Source organism: Salvelinus sp. IW2-2015, linkage group LG22, assembly GCF_002910315.2.
Source record: "Salvelinus sp. IW2-2015 linkage group LG22, ASM291031v2, whole genome shotgun sequence".
Lineage (NCBI taxonomy): Eukaryota > Metazoa > Chordata > Actinopteri > Salmoniformes > Salmonidae > Salvelinus > Salvelinus sp. IW2-2015.
This window is the reverse complement of record NC_036862.1, coordinates 10,486,552-10,504,709: the sequence shown is the minus strand read 5'-3', so window position 1 is coordinate 10,504,709 and position 18,158 is coordinate 10,486,552. Positions and strand designations below refer to the sequence as shown.

The 18,158-nt window shown below is 44.0% G+C and overlaps 2 protein-coding genes across 2 annotated transcripts in view; both read right to left on the bottom strand.

Moving 5' to 3' along the window:
• Positions 1 to 16: 16 nt before the first annotated feature.
• Positions 17 to 4,524, bottom strand: si:dkey-118k5.3 (protein NLRC3). The gene is made up of 7 exons (XM_023967218.2): positions 2,485 to 4,524; positions 1,886 to 2,323; positions 1,651 to 1,737; positions 1,368 to 1,451; positions 1,180 to 1,263; positions 833 to 916; positions 17 to 583 (listed from the first exon to the last, which is right to left on the bottom strand). The coding sequence occupies exons 1-7, from the start codon at positions 4,443 to 4,445 to the stop codon at positions 490 to 492; spliced, it is 2,832 nt and encodes a 943-aa protein (XP_023822986.1). The 5' UTR covers positions 4,446 to 4,524; the 3' UTR covers positions 17 to 489.
• Positions 4,525 to 8,122: 3,598 nt separating this feature from the next.
• Positions 8,123 to 18,158, bottom strand: part of LOC111949736 (unconventional myosin-Ic) — a 58,807-nt gene continuing 48,771 nt past the window's right edge. The window contains exons 15-31 of the mRNA XM_070433966.1: positions 17,881 to 17,965; positions 17,577 to 17,657; positions 16,960 to 17,065; positions 14,076 to 14,193; positions 13,594 to 13,707; positions 13,161 to 13,237; positions 12,955 to 13,023; positions 12,511 to 12,595; positions 11,492 to 11,651; positions 10,802 to 10,885; positions 10,525 to 10,618; positions 10,346 to 10,401; positions 9,904 to 10,039; positions 9,625 to 9,695; positions 9,291 to 9,388; positions 8,807 to 8,964; positions 8,123 to 8,478 (exon numbers count right to left, since the gene is read on the bottom strand). Coding sequence (XP_070290067.1) covers positions 8,838 to 8,964; positions 9,291 to 9,388; positions 9,625 to 9,695; positions 9,904 to 10,039; positions 10,346 to 10,401; positions 10,525 to 10,618; positions 10,802 to 10,885; positions 11,492 to 11,651; positions 12,511 to 12,595; positions 12,955 to 13,023; positions 13,161 to 13,237; positions 13,594 to 13,707; positions 14,076 to 14,193; positions 16,960 to 17,065; positions 17,577 to 17,657; positions 17,881 to 17,965 — 1,561 coding nt within the window. The 3' untranslated portion in view covers positions 8,123 to 8,478; positions 8,807 to 8,837. The remainder of the gene's footprint in view (positions 8,479 to 8,806; positions 8,965 to 9,290; positions 9,389 to 9,624; positions 9,696 to 9,903; positions 10,040 to 10,345; positions 10,402 to 10,524; positions 10,619 to 10,801; positions 10,886 to 11,491; positions 11,652 to 12,510; positions 12,596 to 12,954; positions 13,024 to 13,160; positions 13,238 to 13,593; positions 13,708 to 14,075; positions 14,194 to 16,959; positions 17,066 to 17,576; positions 17,658 to 17,880; positions 17,966 to 18,158) is intronic.

Sequence of the window (18,158 nt, the reverse complement as noted above, 5' to 3'; positions counted from 1 at the left end):
AATTTAGGTAGTGAAATTTAGTTGTGTACCAACAAATTATTGTTAACCATTAATGCCCAACTTTGTTAGAGAGGAAACATGATCATCTCATTTGCACATAGTAGACTATGACCCTGGCCTTCCAGTAGGTCATGTGTATGCAGGTATATTGCTCTCTGCTAGCCATCCATGGAAGTGTTGTTTAAACGTTTAAGCTCTTTACTTGGAGGCGTTTCTGACACATAAGAATGCAAACTATTGAAAAAGCGTGTAAACCTATTGCAGACAATTTCATTGACCTATGGCTACATTCATTGACCTACTAAAACCTGACAACCAAATGTAAACTCTTAGTTGATTGAACAAAAATAAGAATGAAATACTAATAACATCTTTCATACCATGTATATGTGCAAAAGTACCATACGACACAGATTATAAACAACTACACCATCCACCAATGATAAAGTACTTAGAGTCTATCATCAGCCACAGGAAAGGCAGATGAAATCAGATGCACACTTTGATGTCCAGATGAGATGTGCTCTTGGCGAACTCCTTCAGCTTCCTAACTCCCTCTTTCGACAACTTGTTGTCAAACATCCTGAGCAAAGAGACAAAGTCACAATGAAATGTCAACATATGTAAAAGACTATCTTGTTCAAATAGCAGGGAATTGAGCAGATAACAGTATCAATGCTGAGTAAGCTAAATTACAAATGTTAAGGTTGCAGACGCATACCTCCAGATTAGAATTGGAATGCCTCATGTTTTATAAGACATTTATTAATTACAGCATATACAGTACATGGTGTGTCACTGTGTGTGTGTGGTGTGTGTGTGTACTGCTCACCAGAGCTGTTCCAGAGTGGTATTCTCAGTCAGTGCTTCCAGGAGGAGTAATGCTCCCTTATCAGTAATCTGATTGTCACGGAGCCTGAGGAACACAAAAACAAGTCTGTTGCTAATATTGTTTTACTTGACCAAAAGCCTATGGCCGAGGGTCAATCCAAGACAGATTAACAACCTTGGTACAGCAATAGTGCACATCTGCGTTTGTTTGAACCAAGGCCTTATTCTTGTAATTACCTAGTGTGAACTGACATGAGAATATGAGAGAACTTGACCACAGATGTGTAAATAGGCTGTTTTTAACTGCAAAGTATGATATCTTTCATAGCGGTGCTTTCTCATCTTCACCTGATATCTTTAAGTGTATGATTAGTCCGCAGTAGATCCGCCAGACAGCCTGCTCCCACATCGCCAATGTGATTGATGGCCATCCTTAAACCATGGAATGATGGTAGACAATGATTGGTGAGAGACTGCTTTATAATGAGTTTTATTGACTACCTGTAGCCTATCAGAGCATTGATATCCTGTGTTACCTGAGGTCGACCACTGTGTGGTTGTCTTTCAGTCCTTCTGTAAGCACCTTGAGTCCCTTACAACCCAGTCCTGTTCCCACCACCCTGGAACCAGAACAATTACACAGGGTGATGTTCATTAGGGCATGCCATGGAAAACGTTTTAAACCGCTTTGCAACAGAAAAGGAAAATTAGCGTTTTTTTATTGTACCATGTAGTCCATGTAGTCCTTCCAAGGTGGTGATGTCATTTATCCCATCCAACTATTCTCTCTGCATCAATTAGCCCTTATACTGTACTCACCACAGTCTCTCGACACGGCAGTCTGGGCTCTGCATGGCACAGGCTAACACAACTGCCCCCTCTGGACCCAGTGGATTCTGCGCTAGCCTTTATTAGGAGAATACAGGAGATAATTTCACAGGGTTTTCATTCTCATGTATCAAGAAACAAATACAGTTGGAGAAAAAATAAACATAACTTCCTTTTTGTGTTTGGAATAAGCCTGATTTAAGGTGTTACACATGACTTAGCCCACCTGAGGGTGCTGAAGAGAGGGAGTACAGGCAGCAGTCTGCGCAGGCCCTCTGCGTCCAGCCCCTGGGCCTCCAGATTCAGATCCTGCAGGTCTGGGGTCAGCTGCAGCAGGAAGGCCAGCTCGCTCCAGTCCCTCTTGGCTGGGCCAGACTGGTCTGACACCTGTTGTTGGGCCAGGACCTGCAGCCAGCCTTGTAGACGCTGGGCCAGGCCTGGGTCCTGGGCCTCGTACAGGCAGTGGCACACGTTGACCTGCCTCTCTGGACTCAGTCTGCCACATTGGAGCTGGGAGTGGAGCAGGCTCAGAAGAAAGGGAGGGGTGGGAGGAGGAGAGGGCACGGGCAGAGAGGAGGAGGGAGATGGGAGTATTTGTGATCTGCCTCGGAATAGTCCATCCAGGATGACACGGGTTTGAGGTACCAATAAGCCAGATACGAATCTACCCAAGGAGATGAATCCAAAATAATGTACAATTAATGGAGGGAGGAAAAATAAGTTAACAAAGAGACATTTTCTGAATGTTAATATGGGATGAAGTGAATGAGAAAACACAACACTACTTTTGCCTATATATTTGTATGTACACATTATTTGACCTACCTGCAGAAGAGGTCCATGTGACCAGACTGATGGTGTCCACCCCAGGAGAAAGCCTTCTTGACATATCTGCGCAGGAGCCGTCTGGGCCTCAGCAGCTTATCAGCAGTGGAGGTTAACACTTTGTGCAGGGCGACTGGAAACAGGGCTACACCAACGGCTGACTTGAGCCCTGAGAACGGGTCTGAGCCGGAGAGGGCCTGCAGGACGTAGTACAGAGCAGCCAGGAACTCCTGTACACTAGTGTGGATGAAGTGGAAGCTCCTCTGGCAGGTGAGCGAGGCCCGGTCCTCTCGGAGGATCTCCACCAGGAAGGTCTTGGACAGCCCACTACAGTCCAGGGAGAAAGAGCTCAGATCAGCCTGGTCGAAGAGGAAGCGTCGCTCCAGCAAGCCCTTGAAGGCAAGGGCTCCCAGGTCTCTCAGCATGGGTCGCATCTCCTGTAGGACCCGCGGGGCCTCCTGGAGACACTGCGGGCTGCAGCCTTCCTGACTGTGGCCCTCTCCGTGGAACACCAGGATGGACTTGAGAAAGCAACAGTAGATCTCTGTGATGGTGATGGGCTTGACATGGCCGCTCATTAACATCACCCTGGGAATAGTGGAGGAGAAAGTGGAAGGGGTTGGAGTGGCTTCTTCAGCCCTGTTGTTGGAGCTGGAGGTATCACTGGAGCCTGCTGGCATTGTCCTAACTGTATTGGGCAGAGTGGTGGTGGTGACTTGGCTAAGGCAGCAGGGGGCTCTATCACACAGGGCAGTGGAGACGATCCAGCAGAAGGCTGGTATACGACACATGAGCTGGAGGGGCTGGTAGGAGGAAACGTAGCCCCACACGGCAGAGGCCACCAGGGGAGAGTTGCAGCTCTGCTCAAAGTAGTGCCTCTGCTGGTCTTTAGAGAAGCCCAGGATGCTGTAGAGCTGGGTCACCAGCAGGGGAGGGACCTTGGAGACGGCGTGGGGCCGCGATGTGACGAGGATGGAGATACCGGGGAGGAGGTGACCCTTGATCAAGTTCACCACCATCTCCCCCATGCCCAGCTTCCGCTCTGGGTCCGAGCACTTGGGGCTCCGCTCAAATTCCAGGGGGAAGCGGAACTCATCGAGCCCATCCAAGATGAGTAGTATCCGGCCAGGTTGGGAATCAATGACCCAGGGAAGGACAGGTTTGAGGTGGCTGTAGTGCACCAGGAGAAGCTCCTGCAGGCTCTGAGGCTCACTGAGCAGATTGAGCTCTCTGAAGGATAGGGACAGGACTATCTTCTGGGATCCAGAGTCCTTTGCCCATTCATGAACCAGCCGTCTCACCACCGTGGTCTTCCCACTGCCGGCCACCCCGGAGAGCAGACTCACGTCCTCTCCTGGAACAGACAGCAGCCTCTGGCAGACATCTTGAAAGGTACAGACCTGGTCCTGGCTCCGGAAGGCATCACCCACCATGGCTACCTCGTGCTGGTGGTACTGCAGGGGAACAGTGTAGCCCACGCACCTGGACAATGTGATATCTGTAAAGGAACAAGACTCATCACTACTCTCTGAACTACTACACCTAATAGTCTTGATACTAAGGTAATCAACAGGACTGTGCTGCCGGCCTAATATGTCCTTGTGCTTCCTCAAGTGCTCCTGCATGTTGGTTGGACCAGAGCCACTGCTGCTGGGTCCAGAGCCCTCAGGTGGGATAGCTGCCACCATAGAATCAGACTCCTTGTTGGCTCTCTGTGACTGTAGAACATGAAAGAATGCTCGACAGGCTTCCTCTCCACGCCCGTGTAACACATCCAGCAGATTCCTCATGGAGTCCCTCACCCCCAGGTGACCTCCTCCTCTCACCAGGCTGAGGTCCTCCTCAGTAAGAGCCCCTACCTGGTAAAGAAGCTCCTGGAGGTGGGTGACATTTTGGCTCCAGCTCTCCACCAGTTGCACACGACGCTCCTGTAGGGATATACTGCATGGCCCCACCGCCATTGTGGGGACTGGGGAGACTCACTCTTGCGGTGACTGGTTTAACAGAATATATTTGTCTATTGTCCACTTATTCAATAACACACAAGACTCACAAGCGAAGTGGTTTGAATATGGAAGTGGTTTTAATAAGTGGGTGAAGCTCTTCTTTCCCTTTCCTTTCCATAAATTGAGGAATTGTTTTCAGCATAAAAAGGCACAATACAGATCCACATGGCCTAAAACAGGAAATATCATTAAGAAATTGGATTATTATGACTTCAAAACTTGATGTAAGCCTAAAAAGAATCATGTGACATTGTAGTTTAGGCTATAAAACAAACTTGTCAACTATAAATGTTGCTGTATGTTATTGAATTGTATGTTATTCTATTCTAATTATTAAGTCAACATAAGTAGAAAATAAATAGCATAAATATATTTGTTTATGATGTGATATTGGGCTTCCCAAAACACAGCAAAATTTCATAATAACCTACGACGCCACTAAGATCACAAGATAGCGTATAACATGTGTAATTACATGATTATTACAAAAAAAGGCATGGCATCAGTGACATTAAGGTGGCACAAAGTGTAAAATGAATGTAAAAATATGTAATGTACAATATACAAATAAAGAGTCCAAATATAAATATAGAACGATTACTAAAAAGCAACTTACCCCTCCCTTTTGAAAGTGAAACTAACAAGGAAAGACTTGAAAACTTTCCCAAATAATGAACCACTGATATGAATCACTGATATAGCTAGCCTATAAGTGAACATTGATTGACTGCCGATGCCACATTTTTAAATAACAGTTCAAAAATATTATTAAAGCCTGGTGTGTTGGTTTTTATACACCGATAGAGCAGAGAGACTATTCAAACTCAAGACTAGAAATTATGTCAAGTTCCTCATCACATCAGAGGATTGCATCACTTCGTACAGTCCCTTGAGATCAAAATCCCATTTCAACATGTTGCAAGATGGTACGTTTCAGCTGCTCTGGTTTGGGACTATAAAGACTGCACAGTAAAAATCAGAGTAGGCCTAACTTTACTTGCATAATCTAGTTAGGGTACATTTCTGATGTGCCAGAAAAGTCTGCATATTCTGTCCAGAGTTTGGATTTAATCAAAACATTGAACTCTTGATTAAGTTTCTATCAAATACACTTAAAGGGATAGTTCACCCAAATTAGAAAAGGACAGTTTCCTTACCCTATAAGCAGTCTCGGGACAACGTATGACAGCAAGCCATACTTTGGTTGTGTACCTGGTCACTGTTTAAAAAAATTGAACTTCTTAGCATTTGAGGCACAATCCAATGTAAGTAACTGGTACCCATATTAGCAAAACTAACTCATGGATTGCTGTTATACCTTGTCCATTGACTGCTTACATGGTAAGGAAACCAATATGTCATTTTGTAATTTGGATGAACTATCCCATTTAAAATGCACCAAATTATCAAGGAAGTAAGTTTGTAATGAAGGACCCAGACAGAATCAATAAGTTTATTTTGACATTTTAGTATTTTATCTTTAGTGTGTTGGTCTAATTCTACATGTTTGTGCATACAGTAATTCAGGACTGAACTTGTGTATTGTAAGTTATTAAACATAGGGAGACAGGCTTTACAGAGAATCTTCTATGACATTTTAAAGGAGGAATCAGATGTTTGGGTGTATATATACTTTTTTTACTCTGGAATAAGTGACATTGTCAAGGAGGTATTTGTCACTGAATTTCATTCAAAATTGGCTGTATTTCTATTAAACTCAAGGCACATTAGCAACAAAGTTTTTGAACAAGACAAAATGCATGTTACACTTTTACAAATCCTCACTTGGCTCAAATGTCTTATTAGTGCACAGAACACAATAGTCTGGTCCCAGATCTGTTTGTGCTGTCTGGCATTGGAATTGGCAAGCGAGCACAAACAGATCTGGGATCAGGCTAACCAAACACATCTCCAACCAGGAAAATAACACTTTAATTGACATATAATCATTCAACAGACAATTAACAGACATTGCATCCACTACTGCTTCTTTGTCTAGTGTCAGTGCTGTAGCAGACCTTTATTTAGGCATATGCACCTGTCTTACCGATCATTCATTTGGGTTGTCATCTGTACACAATTCAGAGGCTGGGTCACAGAGGGAGAAGGATGGGAGGGGCACTCAAGAGGCTATGCGAAGAAGAAGCAGCACAGAAATGTGAAGAGCGAAACGTAGCTCAGAAAGTCACAGCTGGGGAGAGGTGCGGAGTTTCAATCTATGAACTGTAGTGTCACACCCGTGGGTCATACCAATAGACCTCTGGTTTGTTACAAAGATTGATAAGTGTTCCTAAGGATGTTACCGTTGATCCATGTGCTTTCTGTGAAGAACACCCTTGGCTATGAGTATATCCTATGATGTAGGTATTAAACACCAGGAAAATACTTAACTGCACTTGAATGCTGTGCATAGGGCCTCATCGCTCTTGAAGACCTGGGTTTGGAAGTGCCAATCAAAACAATAACCGCATGTTGAGAGGGCGAGGCAGTATGTTGTCGAGACGCCAGTATCCGCTTGGCTGTATTATAGCCTAACACTGTGATAATGCTATATCAATCTTTAGTGCATTCGTCTTTAGCATTGTCCCCGTCACAAAGCCAGCACAAAAATCCTCATCAGGAAAGTAAATGTGGTAAAATAAGTCATGAACGTTGTTCTGACTACTACTACAGTATATCCTGACGAGCTGCTACACATAACCAGAGTATGGAAATGGCAGCCTGGGAACTTGACACAATGGAAAGCAAATGGATCATAACGTGTTTCCAAAAAGCTTTTACTCTACAGGTTTAACTTGGGAGTGAAATGTGTGTGTGTGTGTGTGTGTACACAGCATGCTTTTGTCTTTCTCTGAAGTATTTTTCGTAGGCCATCCTGAGCGTATACGAGACATATCTGTCTCTAACAACAGTGGACTCAACGTCATCCCCAAAGTGTCAATGTTTAATTGGTGTATTGACATAAATAATCCATTAACAATAACTTAGTAAAGGAGAAAGGCACCATCGTTGGGAACAAACAAGCGATAAATGGAAAGACAAAACAGTTTTCTATTCTCCCCCATTTTCATTCTCACGCCTTTTTCATAATTTCCTTCTCACTTTCTTTATCTCTTATATATTGTAAAGACCATTCACTATGGTGTTTCCATTATAAATCTATTATAAAATCTAATTTCAACATTCTGCTCACCAAAATGCTTTGGTCTACGCTTTCATTTGGGCTACATGACATCTACATCAAAGAACGATTTAGTGATTTATGGCACAGACCAAATTCTGACCACATTCTGGACAGTATGCTCTGGGTCAAAGGTCACACACCCACATGACTTCTCTGTTGATATCCTTCGGTTTCAAAAACCTCAAGAGTATTGTGTCCGAGTCGAAACAAGTTTGAAAAAAATAACTATTCTTGTGAACTTCTCTACCAAACTCCCTGCTCCTCGATAGTTTATAACAAACCTAGCCTACATACCATCAGCCATGTACTGCATCTCAACTTTAACAAAAGCTTCTTCCCCAAACAGTTAACAGAGTAGTATCAGAGAGGGTGTGAAGTCTACACTGCTGAACAGAGAAAATATTGTGAAAAAAGAATGACAGAAAGAAAAAGCAAAGGAGACCCAATACACCCTCATTGATTGCTTGGTCATGTTCCCAAATTAAGCAAGACAGGCATAAGTAGTGCAGGAAAAAATGCACCAAAACATTGTTATTCCTTGGCTTCATATATAAAATCATGATATTCAAATAACAAGTATTAATCCCAAAAATATATAAACATAAATATCAATTAGTTTCGCTGGACTTTTTCTCAATTGGAAGCACATGCCGTTCGTGTAGCGAGAGCTGGCATTTGATTGGCTTTGGCAGAGCCTGGTCTGCGGTTGTGATTGGTGAATAGGAGCGTATTCCAGGAAGGACTTCCTTGGCGTGGTCAGATGATCAGTCGTTGCTATCATCTTGAGTTCAGTCGAGGGGCAGTCTAAAACAGTTCAGGGAAGACAGAGGTAACCATTACAAAGAAGTTATCTTAAACAATCAATCAGTGATTGATTCAAGTTATCTTAACAATGTAAACGTGCAGAACAAATGGTCTCTACCTGAGATAAACGGTACATTGATTTTCATTGTAGGTGTAACAGGGGGCGTTAACAAAACAATCATGTCCTACACTACGTTGTATACTTCACACAACAACAACCAGCTTAAAAAGTCAAGTACAGTTGGCTTATATACATACTAGTGCAGGACTCCAATAATGAATCAATCAACACCGACTCCAATCATGCAGTATTGATGTTCCAACCTACTGTATTAGTCCTGTAGGGGAGGACTGATGCTTTATATCCCTCCGTTATTCCGACTCACCACTGAGAGGTGGCCATTCTTCGCCTTGGCAACCAGCAGCTCAGAGCCAGAGGTGAAGTCTATGATCCCTTCTTTACCTTGGCCCATCGTGAAAGTTATACTGGGAGAGAGAAAGACAGAGATGAGGTGCAGTTCATCTACAGCCCCCCCGAAATCAAATGAACGTGATCAGACTGCAGATGGTGATGTATCACTGGTGTCTATGAATTCAGGTCCTGACAACTGATGGTAGTATTCCATGTGAGCCCCTTTAACCCCTTGACGAACCCGTGCGTCAAGAGCGTGTTCTATATTTATATTAATCAAATCTGAACTGTAAATGTTAGGAACGTACAGCTATTTTGAAATGAAAGCTGACGTTCCGCTGATTAACACGGTATATGGCTTATCTAGTTCCCGGGTATCTGTGTCAGGGCAACAACTCACCTTCCCTGGTTGATGTTGATGCTGTTGACCTTGTCAGCACAGATGGCCACTTTGGTCAGGGTCTCGATGATGTGGTCACTCTGTAGCACCACATCTCCCTACAGACCAGAGGAGACAGGAGAGGAGTTACAGAGCTACATCGTCACTACTAGCCGGTCCCAGGTCGATTTGTGTTTGGCGTGACAATGTCAATATGTGTTGGCAAGACAGCACAAACAGATCTGGGATCAGGCTACTTCACCTAACAGGCATCGGTTAAGTATGTAATAACCAGTGTGTAATGGGGTTATGACCATGTTATGACTATGTAAGATAGAGCTGAGGTCAGCCTCACCTTCTGTTTTTTGTCTTCAGTGGGCACGTGCAGTACGAAGACCCCATCACTGAGAGAGCTGACTGAAATGCCTGAGGACAAGACAGACAGACAGACAGACAGACAGGGAAGAGAAATGGTCAATGGGAGAACTATGAGCATCACTCAGACCAATTCGGTATGGCCTCTGTAAGGACCCCAGAAAACAACTTCATTCAATTTAAGAAGTAAACAAAAACGTCAATTGAAATGCTATTGACCCCCAACCCATCCTCTCCTCCGAACCCTGTGACCGCTGACCTTTGAGGGTGGCGTAGTCGATGCGCTGCTTGAGCTTGGCCTCCTCTACGATGACGGCACTGTTGGAGGTGAGAAGCAGCTGCCTTGGTCGCGCCTTGTAGCCATTCCTGTCGTACTTGGTCACTGGGACTGCATACTGAGGAGTGGGAAGGGGACATGATTAGTGGGGGTTGTAATATATCTTGAAGGATTTTGTATTTTATTGGACAGAGGAAAGACAGTGGGAAAGATACACAGAAGGTGTATCAAAGGCAGTGGGCTGGATTCAAACATTTGAGCTGTAGGCAGCAACACTAAATTGGCTAGACCAGCCATGATCAGAGTTAAGAATCAATAACACATTAATATACTGTATTGACTATATATTAAGACATATCCAACCTTACATAAATCCCAAGTAGAGAATTGAATGGCCACATTAACACTCTAGTACTGTACTAACCTTCATCTTCTCACTGCCAAGTGACTGCAACACCTTGGGGTTAATCTCCTCTCCATCTGAGGAGAGAGAGAGGCACAGGAAGAACGTTAGGTGTGTGTGTGTGTGTGTGTGTGTGTATAATGTGTGTGCACGCGAGTGCATGCATGCGCGTGTGTGTCTGTGTTAATCGAGGCACTTACTGAGTCTTGTGCCCACAAAGAGCTTTGGGACACTTTGGGGGTAGTTGTCCTTCTTGTTTTTGAAGATCTCACTGGCCACCATTTTCTGCTCCAACTTCATTGACAGACAGAGAGAGAACGGACAAACACAGTTTGGAGAAAAGTTATATTGGTGAAGTAGGTGAAGACCACTCCACATTAACAGTCTTTAAAGTTCTGAACTCTGCAGATTGATGAAGAGCTATGAATACATTTGAAAGATATCAAATGTACTACTATACTATCGTATCCTGTTTACCTGGTGTTTCCACTCTGGGTTGATCCTCTTGCAGTAACCCCACACCATGTTCTGCATGTACAATTTACGTAGCCGTTCCGACGCCTATTGGACGGAGAATGACTTGTCACGTACCATTTTAACTACTCAAACATGTCATCAAGAAAAATGCCTTAATTCAGACAATTTCAATGTAGCCTACATCAGTGGTTCCCAAACTGTTGGGCGCGAGGGGTCGGCGGGGGGCAACCCCCCCAAAATAAAATATGTATATTAGTCCTGCTTTCAACTTACTCTTGAAAGTTGTAAGGTGCAATTTAGAAATTGTTTTCCTCATCTGCAATGACTGACATGACCTTAGAGAGCTATTTATAACTTGTAAGAAATATCCAGATCAACGAGCCCATGTCAGCTAGCGTTTTTTAGCTAAGTTTTCTTAGCCCATGGATTTTGTTGTAATGTTTGAGTCAGTCAAATATCACATGAATATACATTAGACATGGCAAAATGTATAGAATGGCAAGAAATAACCATTAAACCTGCTAAATGTTCTCTCCACCAATAAGAGGGGTGTGAACAGCGCGTGTCATGAAGATTGCTTGTCCCCAGAGAAAGACGTGGCACACGCAAGGGGGACGCGGGATGTTCCCCAAAGCAGGAAGTAGGGCCTGAGTGCAACTTTACACAGTGTCTCGTGTAAAGTTGCGTTACCTCGATGAGGGCGGTTGGTGGCGTGGGCCAGCTCTTGTCCAGGACTGTCTTGGGGAGGTTCCTGCGCAGCTTCATCAGGAAGGAGTAGCGCACATAATCCAGGAAGTACTCATTCTCAGGACAACGCTCATTATGGCGGTAGATGAAGCCCTTGATGAACCTGAGTGACAGACAGACAGACAGACAGACAGACAGACAGACAGACAGACAGACAGACAGACAGACACATGAATCAACAAATTGATAAGAACTTCTATACATCCACACAAATACCATAGGTGTCCAAAACATGTGTGGATATTGTCTAGGTAAATGCTTTCCACAAGTTTCTCCATATGAATAGAACCTGTATAAACTTCAGTAAATCAAGGGAGCCCATTGAGCCGAAAGCAGTGTCACAATAGGCAGTGGTGGATAAAGTACCCAATTTTCATACCGGAGTAAAAGTAAAAAGATACTTTAATAGAAAATGACTCAAGTAAAAGTAAAAGTCCCCCAGTAAAATACTACTTGAGTAAAAGTCAAAAAGTATTTGGTTTTAAATGTACTTAAATATCAAAAGTAAAAATAACTTAAAATGTCTTATATTAAGCAAACCACACGACACGATTTTTTAAATTTACGGATAGCCAGGGTCACAGTTCAAACTCAGACATAATTTACAAACGAAGCATGTGGGTTTAGTGAGTCTACCAGATCAGAGGCAGTAGGGATGACCAGGGACAATTTTCCTGTCCTGCTAAGCATTCAAAATTTAACGAGTACTTTTGGGTGTCAGGGAAAATGTAAGGAGTAAAAAGTACATTATTTTCTTCAGGAATGTAGCTGAGTAAAAGTAAAAGTTGTCAAAAATATAAATAGTCAAGTAGACTACAGACACCCCAAAAAACAACTTTAGTACTTAAAAGTATTTTTACTTAAGTACTTTACACCACTGACAATAGGGCAAACTAATGAATATTCATGAACCTTCTTTCAACATCCGAGTTAAATAAATCTGGTGTCCAGAAGAGCCCCACCTGCGGATGGTGTTGGCGGCCTCCCTTCTACGCCGTGCCCTCCTACAGGCCAGGATGCCCTTCCACCACGCTTGGACCACCACCGCTGGAAAGGGACGCACAATTTATGAATCTACTTATTATTTAACAAAGTTCATTGAGATCCATTGAAGAGAGCATCGAGACCTAGGCCCGTATGTATCAAGCGTCTCAGACAAGCAGTGCAGATTTAGGATCAGGTCCCTTCTGTCAAAACAATCTTATTCGTTGCGATCGAAAAAAACACCCGCAAAACTGATAGGAAGTCAGCACTCCTACTCTGAGACGCTTAACACAACATCCATCGTCCAACTGAACAAGACAAGCGTAATCGAATAGACATGCACGGTGAATATAGAGGAACTAAATGCTTGATGACACATGGGTCTATAGACGTAGGGGAGAAGAGAAGAGAAGCCCTCCTACCTGATGATCTGAGTTTGCGGTATTTGGTCTTCTGGCTGTAGCCCTTCCAGGATGCCTGCAGTTTGCTGGCTGAAGAGAGAGCAAGACAAAAGATGTTCAGAGTGTTCAGATACTCTACTTACTGTATCTTCGAGGAGAGACTACAGTCCAGACAGACAGCAGGTGATGGGCGTCAAGTAAGACCATGTGATACGTGACTCTCTCACCAAGGCTGTGTTTCCTCGTTTCTAGCGCGTCCTCCGTGGCGAACAGAGTCTTTGGAAAACGGATGAAGATTTTGGATCTGGAAAGCAAACGGAGCTCCACTAAGCTGGCAGTGTGCCTTTGTACAACACACAGGGGCAGTCAGAGCGTGTTCAGCACCGGGGGGGATTTAGTTCAGCCCTGACAAAATAATTGACTTTGGTCACTTAAGCCTTTCCCAGAGAGTAGACACAGTTATGGGATTAGATCAACACTAAGTGGGCACTGAACTCGTTAGGGAGATGGGATGTAGATAAACAAATGGGAGATACATGTACTGTAGTTAACTAGAATTAACACGTGTGTGTGTGTGTGTGTGTGTGTGTGCGTGCGTGTGTGTCTGCAGCTGTGTGTTTGCGTGCCGCCTTGACTGTTGTCACTGGATAAGGGTCTCACCTGCCCAGCTTGTACTCCTCAGGTTTGTAACCCAGGTGTTTGACCAGTGTGGAGACTCCGTCTGCCAGCTTGCCCTGCCAGCTAGGCCAGGTCTCCGGGCACAGGGACTTATACCTGCCAGGGACAGACAAAACAACACACACTGGTATATTATATGCAAAATATTACATTTAGGTTATATCACTAACTTTGAARAYTTGTGGTGATTYYRRAATCACTTYCAGGTGTARTYATTTMCTAACATAATTKWTMAATRTGCCATTGAATYAACCTATAATGRCAGMGAACMACATTCAAGCCTGATAGAGGCAGGACTAGCTCCGAGCCAGGCAGGACTAGCTCCGAGCCAGGCAGGACTAGCTCCGAGCCAGGCAGGACTAGCTCCGAGCCAGGCAGGACTAGCTCCGAGCCAGGCAGGACTAGCTCCGAGCCAGGCAGGACTAGCTCCGAGCCAGGCAGGACTAGCTCCGAGCCATAGTCACCTCTGGAGGAAGGTCTCATAGTGGCGGCGGTAGGCAAAGCCAGCTCTCCTCACGCGCAGGTTCTCCATCAGACCCAGGTACTTCACCTGATGCCTGATGAGAACCTCGTCGAACCGTCCTGAGAGAGAGAGAAGCCACAGCCTGAGTTAGTACATAACTGGTGAGATTGCAATACATTGTTATTGATGTTTTCCGTTTGTTGAATGGTTTGTTGTTACAGTTGTTAGCATACTGGAGCAGTAACGCGTGATGCTTATGCAAATAAAATAAAAAGCACACAATTGATCCGACTTATTCCCAGAAAAGTAGACAATGGACAATAAGGAAGGTAGGAGTGAGGAGAAAAACAGCAACAGTAGGAAAGACAGAAGGCCATCTATTGACAAAGGGCAGCTCGATATACTGAGAAACACAGTGTGAAGTACAGTGCTGCCATTGATGTTACTGAACACAATCAAAACGCATGGTCAGATGTAAGAATCGTAGACACAAGACAGACAATATGTTAGAAAAAATTATATAGAACTGGCACAGAAAAACTGAGTGTGATAGCAGAGTTAACGACTAAGTGACCATTTCACAGTTTTAAAGCTAATTTCCTGCAATTCTACACATTTTGTCATTGGACAGAGAAAATTTGCAGATTCAAAGCTAAATTTCCTGCAATGGCTTTTTCTGTGTTCTTATGCTATCTGAATTACAGTTGAAGTTGGAAGTTTACATACACTTAGGTTGAAGTCATTAAAATTAGTTTTTTCAACCACTCCACAAATTTCTTGTTAACAAACTATAGTTTTGGCAAGTCGGTTAGGACATCTACTTTGTGCATGACAAGTAATTTTTCCAACAATTGTTTACAGACAGATTATTTAACTTAAATCACAATTCCAGTGGGTCAGAAGTTTACATACACTAAGTTGACTGTGCCTTTAAACAGCTTGTAAAATTCCAGATAATGATGTCATGGCTTTAGAAGCTTCTGATAGGCTAATTGACATAATTTGAGGTGTACCCGTGGATGTATTTCAAGGCCTACCTTCAAACTCAGTGCCTCTTTGCTTGACATCATGGGAAAATCAACAGGAAATCAGCCAAGATCAGCCAAGAAGGACAACAAAAAATTGTAGACATCCACAAGAAAATCAATTGTAGACCTCCACAAGTCTGGTTCATCCTTGGGAGCAATTTCCAAATGCTTGAAGGTACCACGTTCATCTGTACAAACAATAGTACACAAGTATAAACACCATGGGACCACGCACCCGTCATACCGCTTAGGAAGGAGACGCGTTCTGTCTCCTAGAGATGAACGTACTTTGGTGCGAAAAGTGCAAATCGATCCCAGAACAGCAGCAAAGGACCGTGTGAAGATGCTGGAGGAAACCGGTACAAAAGTATCTATATCCACAGTAAAACGAGTCCTATATGGACATAACCTGAAATGCCGCTCAGCAAGGAAGAAGCCATTGCTCCAAAACCGCCATAAAAAAAGCCAGACTACAGTTTGCAACTGCACATGGGGACAAAGATCGTACTTTTTGGAGAAATGTCCTCTGGTCTGATGAAACAAAAATAGAACTGTTTGGCCATAATGACCATCCTTATGTTTGGAGGAAAAAAGGGGAGGCTTGCAAGCCGAAGAACACCATCCCAACCGTGAAGCACGGGGGTGGCAGCATCATGTTGTGGGGTGCTTTGCCGCAGGAGGGACTGGGTGCACTTCACAAAATAGATGGCATCATGAGGAGGAAAATTATGTGGGATATATTGAAGCACATCTCAAGACATCAGTCAGGAAGTTAAAGCTTGGTCGCAAATGGGTCTTCCAAATGTACAATGACCCCCAGCATACTTCCAAAGTTGTGGCAAAATGGCTTAAGGACAACAAAGTCAAGGTATTGGAGTGTCCGTCACAAAGCCCTGACCTCAATCCTATAGAAAATTTGTGGGCAGAACAGAAAAAGCGTGAGCAAGCAAGGAGGCCTACAAACCTGACTCAGTTACACCAGCTCTGTCAGGAGTAATGGGCCAAAATTCACCCAACTTATTGTGGGAAGCTTGTGGAAGGCTACCTGAAACATTTGACCACAATTTAAAGGCAATGCTACCAAATACTCATTGGTTGTATGTACACTTCTGACCCACTGGGAATGTGATGAAAGAAATAAAATATGAAAGAAATCATTCTCTCTACTATTATTCTGACAATTCACATTCTTGAAATAAAGTGGTGATCCTAACTGACCGAAGACAGGGAATTGAAAAACTGAGTTTAAATGTAGTGGGCTAAGGTGTATGTAAACTTCCGACTTCAACTGTACTTAAACATAACACCATGCCATTTTTAGAATTTTTGATTCTCCGACTGTCTAGTTTCTATTTTGATGATTGTTAGTTCTCAGAGATTATCTTATTTAAAAAATATATTGCTACATTATATTTTCTACATACTTTATATCTGGTTTTAGTTGTTTAAGCATTTTACATCCCGAAAAAGGGAAAAAATCATTATATTAAATGTTTCAACACGTTGTTTGACAGCAAACAAAAATGAGCTTTTCTGATTGGTTGTGGTAGACCCTCCTTGCTTCAGTACCTTTGCTTCCGTTTGGTGCCTAATGAATACAGTGTTTCCCCTATATGTATTTAGCAGAGGCGCACCGCTGCTGCTAAATCGTTGAAATAAAGTATATATATACTGTGTTCATTAGGCACCAAACGGAAGCAAAGGTACTGAAGCAAGGAGGGTCTACCACAACCAATCAGAAAAGCTCATTTTCGTTTGCTGTCGAACAACGTATTGAAACATTTTGCTCCGGTTGTGCCCTAATGAGTACAACCCCGTTGACAGCACGGTATGAGCAAGGCATCGGTTCCTTCCTACCTGCTTGCTTGGCATCGTTGGGCTTGATGCAGCGCACGTAGGACGGCTCCTTGGACATCAGGATCTCCATTAACTTCGCCAGGCTGGTCTTGAACTGGGTCGCTGCCTGGAGGCAGAGACAGAAGGAAAGAAGAAAGAGTGAGCACCGAGCGAGGGATGTAGAGGAGCAGAAAGAGGAGAGGAGCAGGGAGCACGGCTACTGGCCAGACTGAGGCTGAGACCGGACAGAACACAGGTCCCAGTGTGCAGCTCACATTGCCCAGGCAGTGACAGGGTTGGGGGCAGGGCCGGCGAGAGAGAGAGAGAATGCGTCGTCAACAATGCACACAAACAGTCAACGGAGTCGACACCAGCGACCCACGCACCCTCGACCACCGTGTGTGTGGAGGGCAACCGAGTGTCAGGGCATTCCTGAGTGTGTGAGCGGGGAAGCAGAGATTCCCCTGTGACTCACTCGACCCCACAGTGTGGAGCAAGGAAGATCCAAAGAGCATAAACAAGTGACTGTTTGTAAGTGTGTATGAGCCAGGACATGTATATATGGGTCTGTGATTGTGTACCGGTATACGCGTTGGGATACATTGTATGACCTTTCCCCTCTGAGTGGCTGTTCTCACCGTCTCAGGTCTCTTGCTGTCCTTCAGCTCCGCCCGGTCAAAGCACTGGGTCAGAATCTTATTATCAGACATACACATGACCTGTGGATGGACAACACATAGAGAATGAGTACAACTCACTACGACTAGAACTACCACACTGCTCTTCAAACTCACACATTGCACACACACACACGGAGAGAGACCGAGAGACAGAGTCTACCACAGTGACACAACATAATCTTAGAGTCTAGTCTAGTTTCCAATGATATCATCCATCTCCTATCTAAATCATTTCCCCATTGTCCTGAACTCTCTCTCTCACCTCTTTCAAGTTCCTGAAGAGGAGGTCATTGTTCTTGTCCAGAAAGCCTAGAGGGGGAAGAGAGAGAGTAAGAGAACATGCACTCCCAATGTGGTTTGGGGATGAAAATGATTACACACACAGTAAAACAGACCACTACAAGAAGTACAGGAACATCCAAGGACAAACGTAAAGACCTGAGCACAGAACATCCTTCCTCTCCATCCGGTCATCTCACTCTCGCTTCCCCCTAACAATTGATCCTGCTGCTCCATGCGCACGCACGCACGCACGCACGC

What these genes read in the sequence shown, in the direction of transcription:
- si:dkey-118k5.3 (XM_023967218.2), bottom strand. Translation starts at nt 4,445, where the DNA reads ATGGCGGTGGGGCCATGCAGTATATCCCTACAGGAGCGTCGTGTGCAA. An exon ending in CACATGGACCTCTTCTGCAG is followed by an intron (nt 2,324 to 2,484) that starts GTAGGTCAAATA and finishes CTCCTTGGGTAG; the next exon opens with ATTCGTATCTGGCTTATTGG. An exon ending in CACACAGTGGTCGACCTCAG is followed by an intron (nt 1,264 to 1,367) that starts GTAACACAGGAT and finishes CCATGGTTTAAG; the next exon opens with GATGGCCATCAATCACATTG.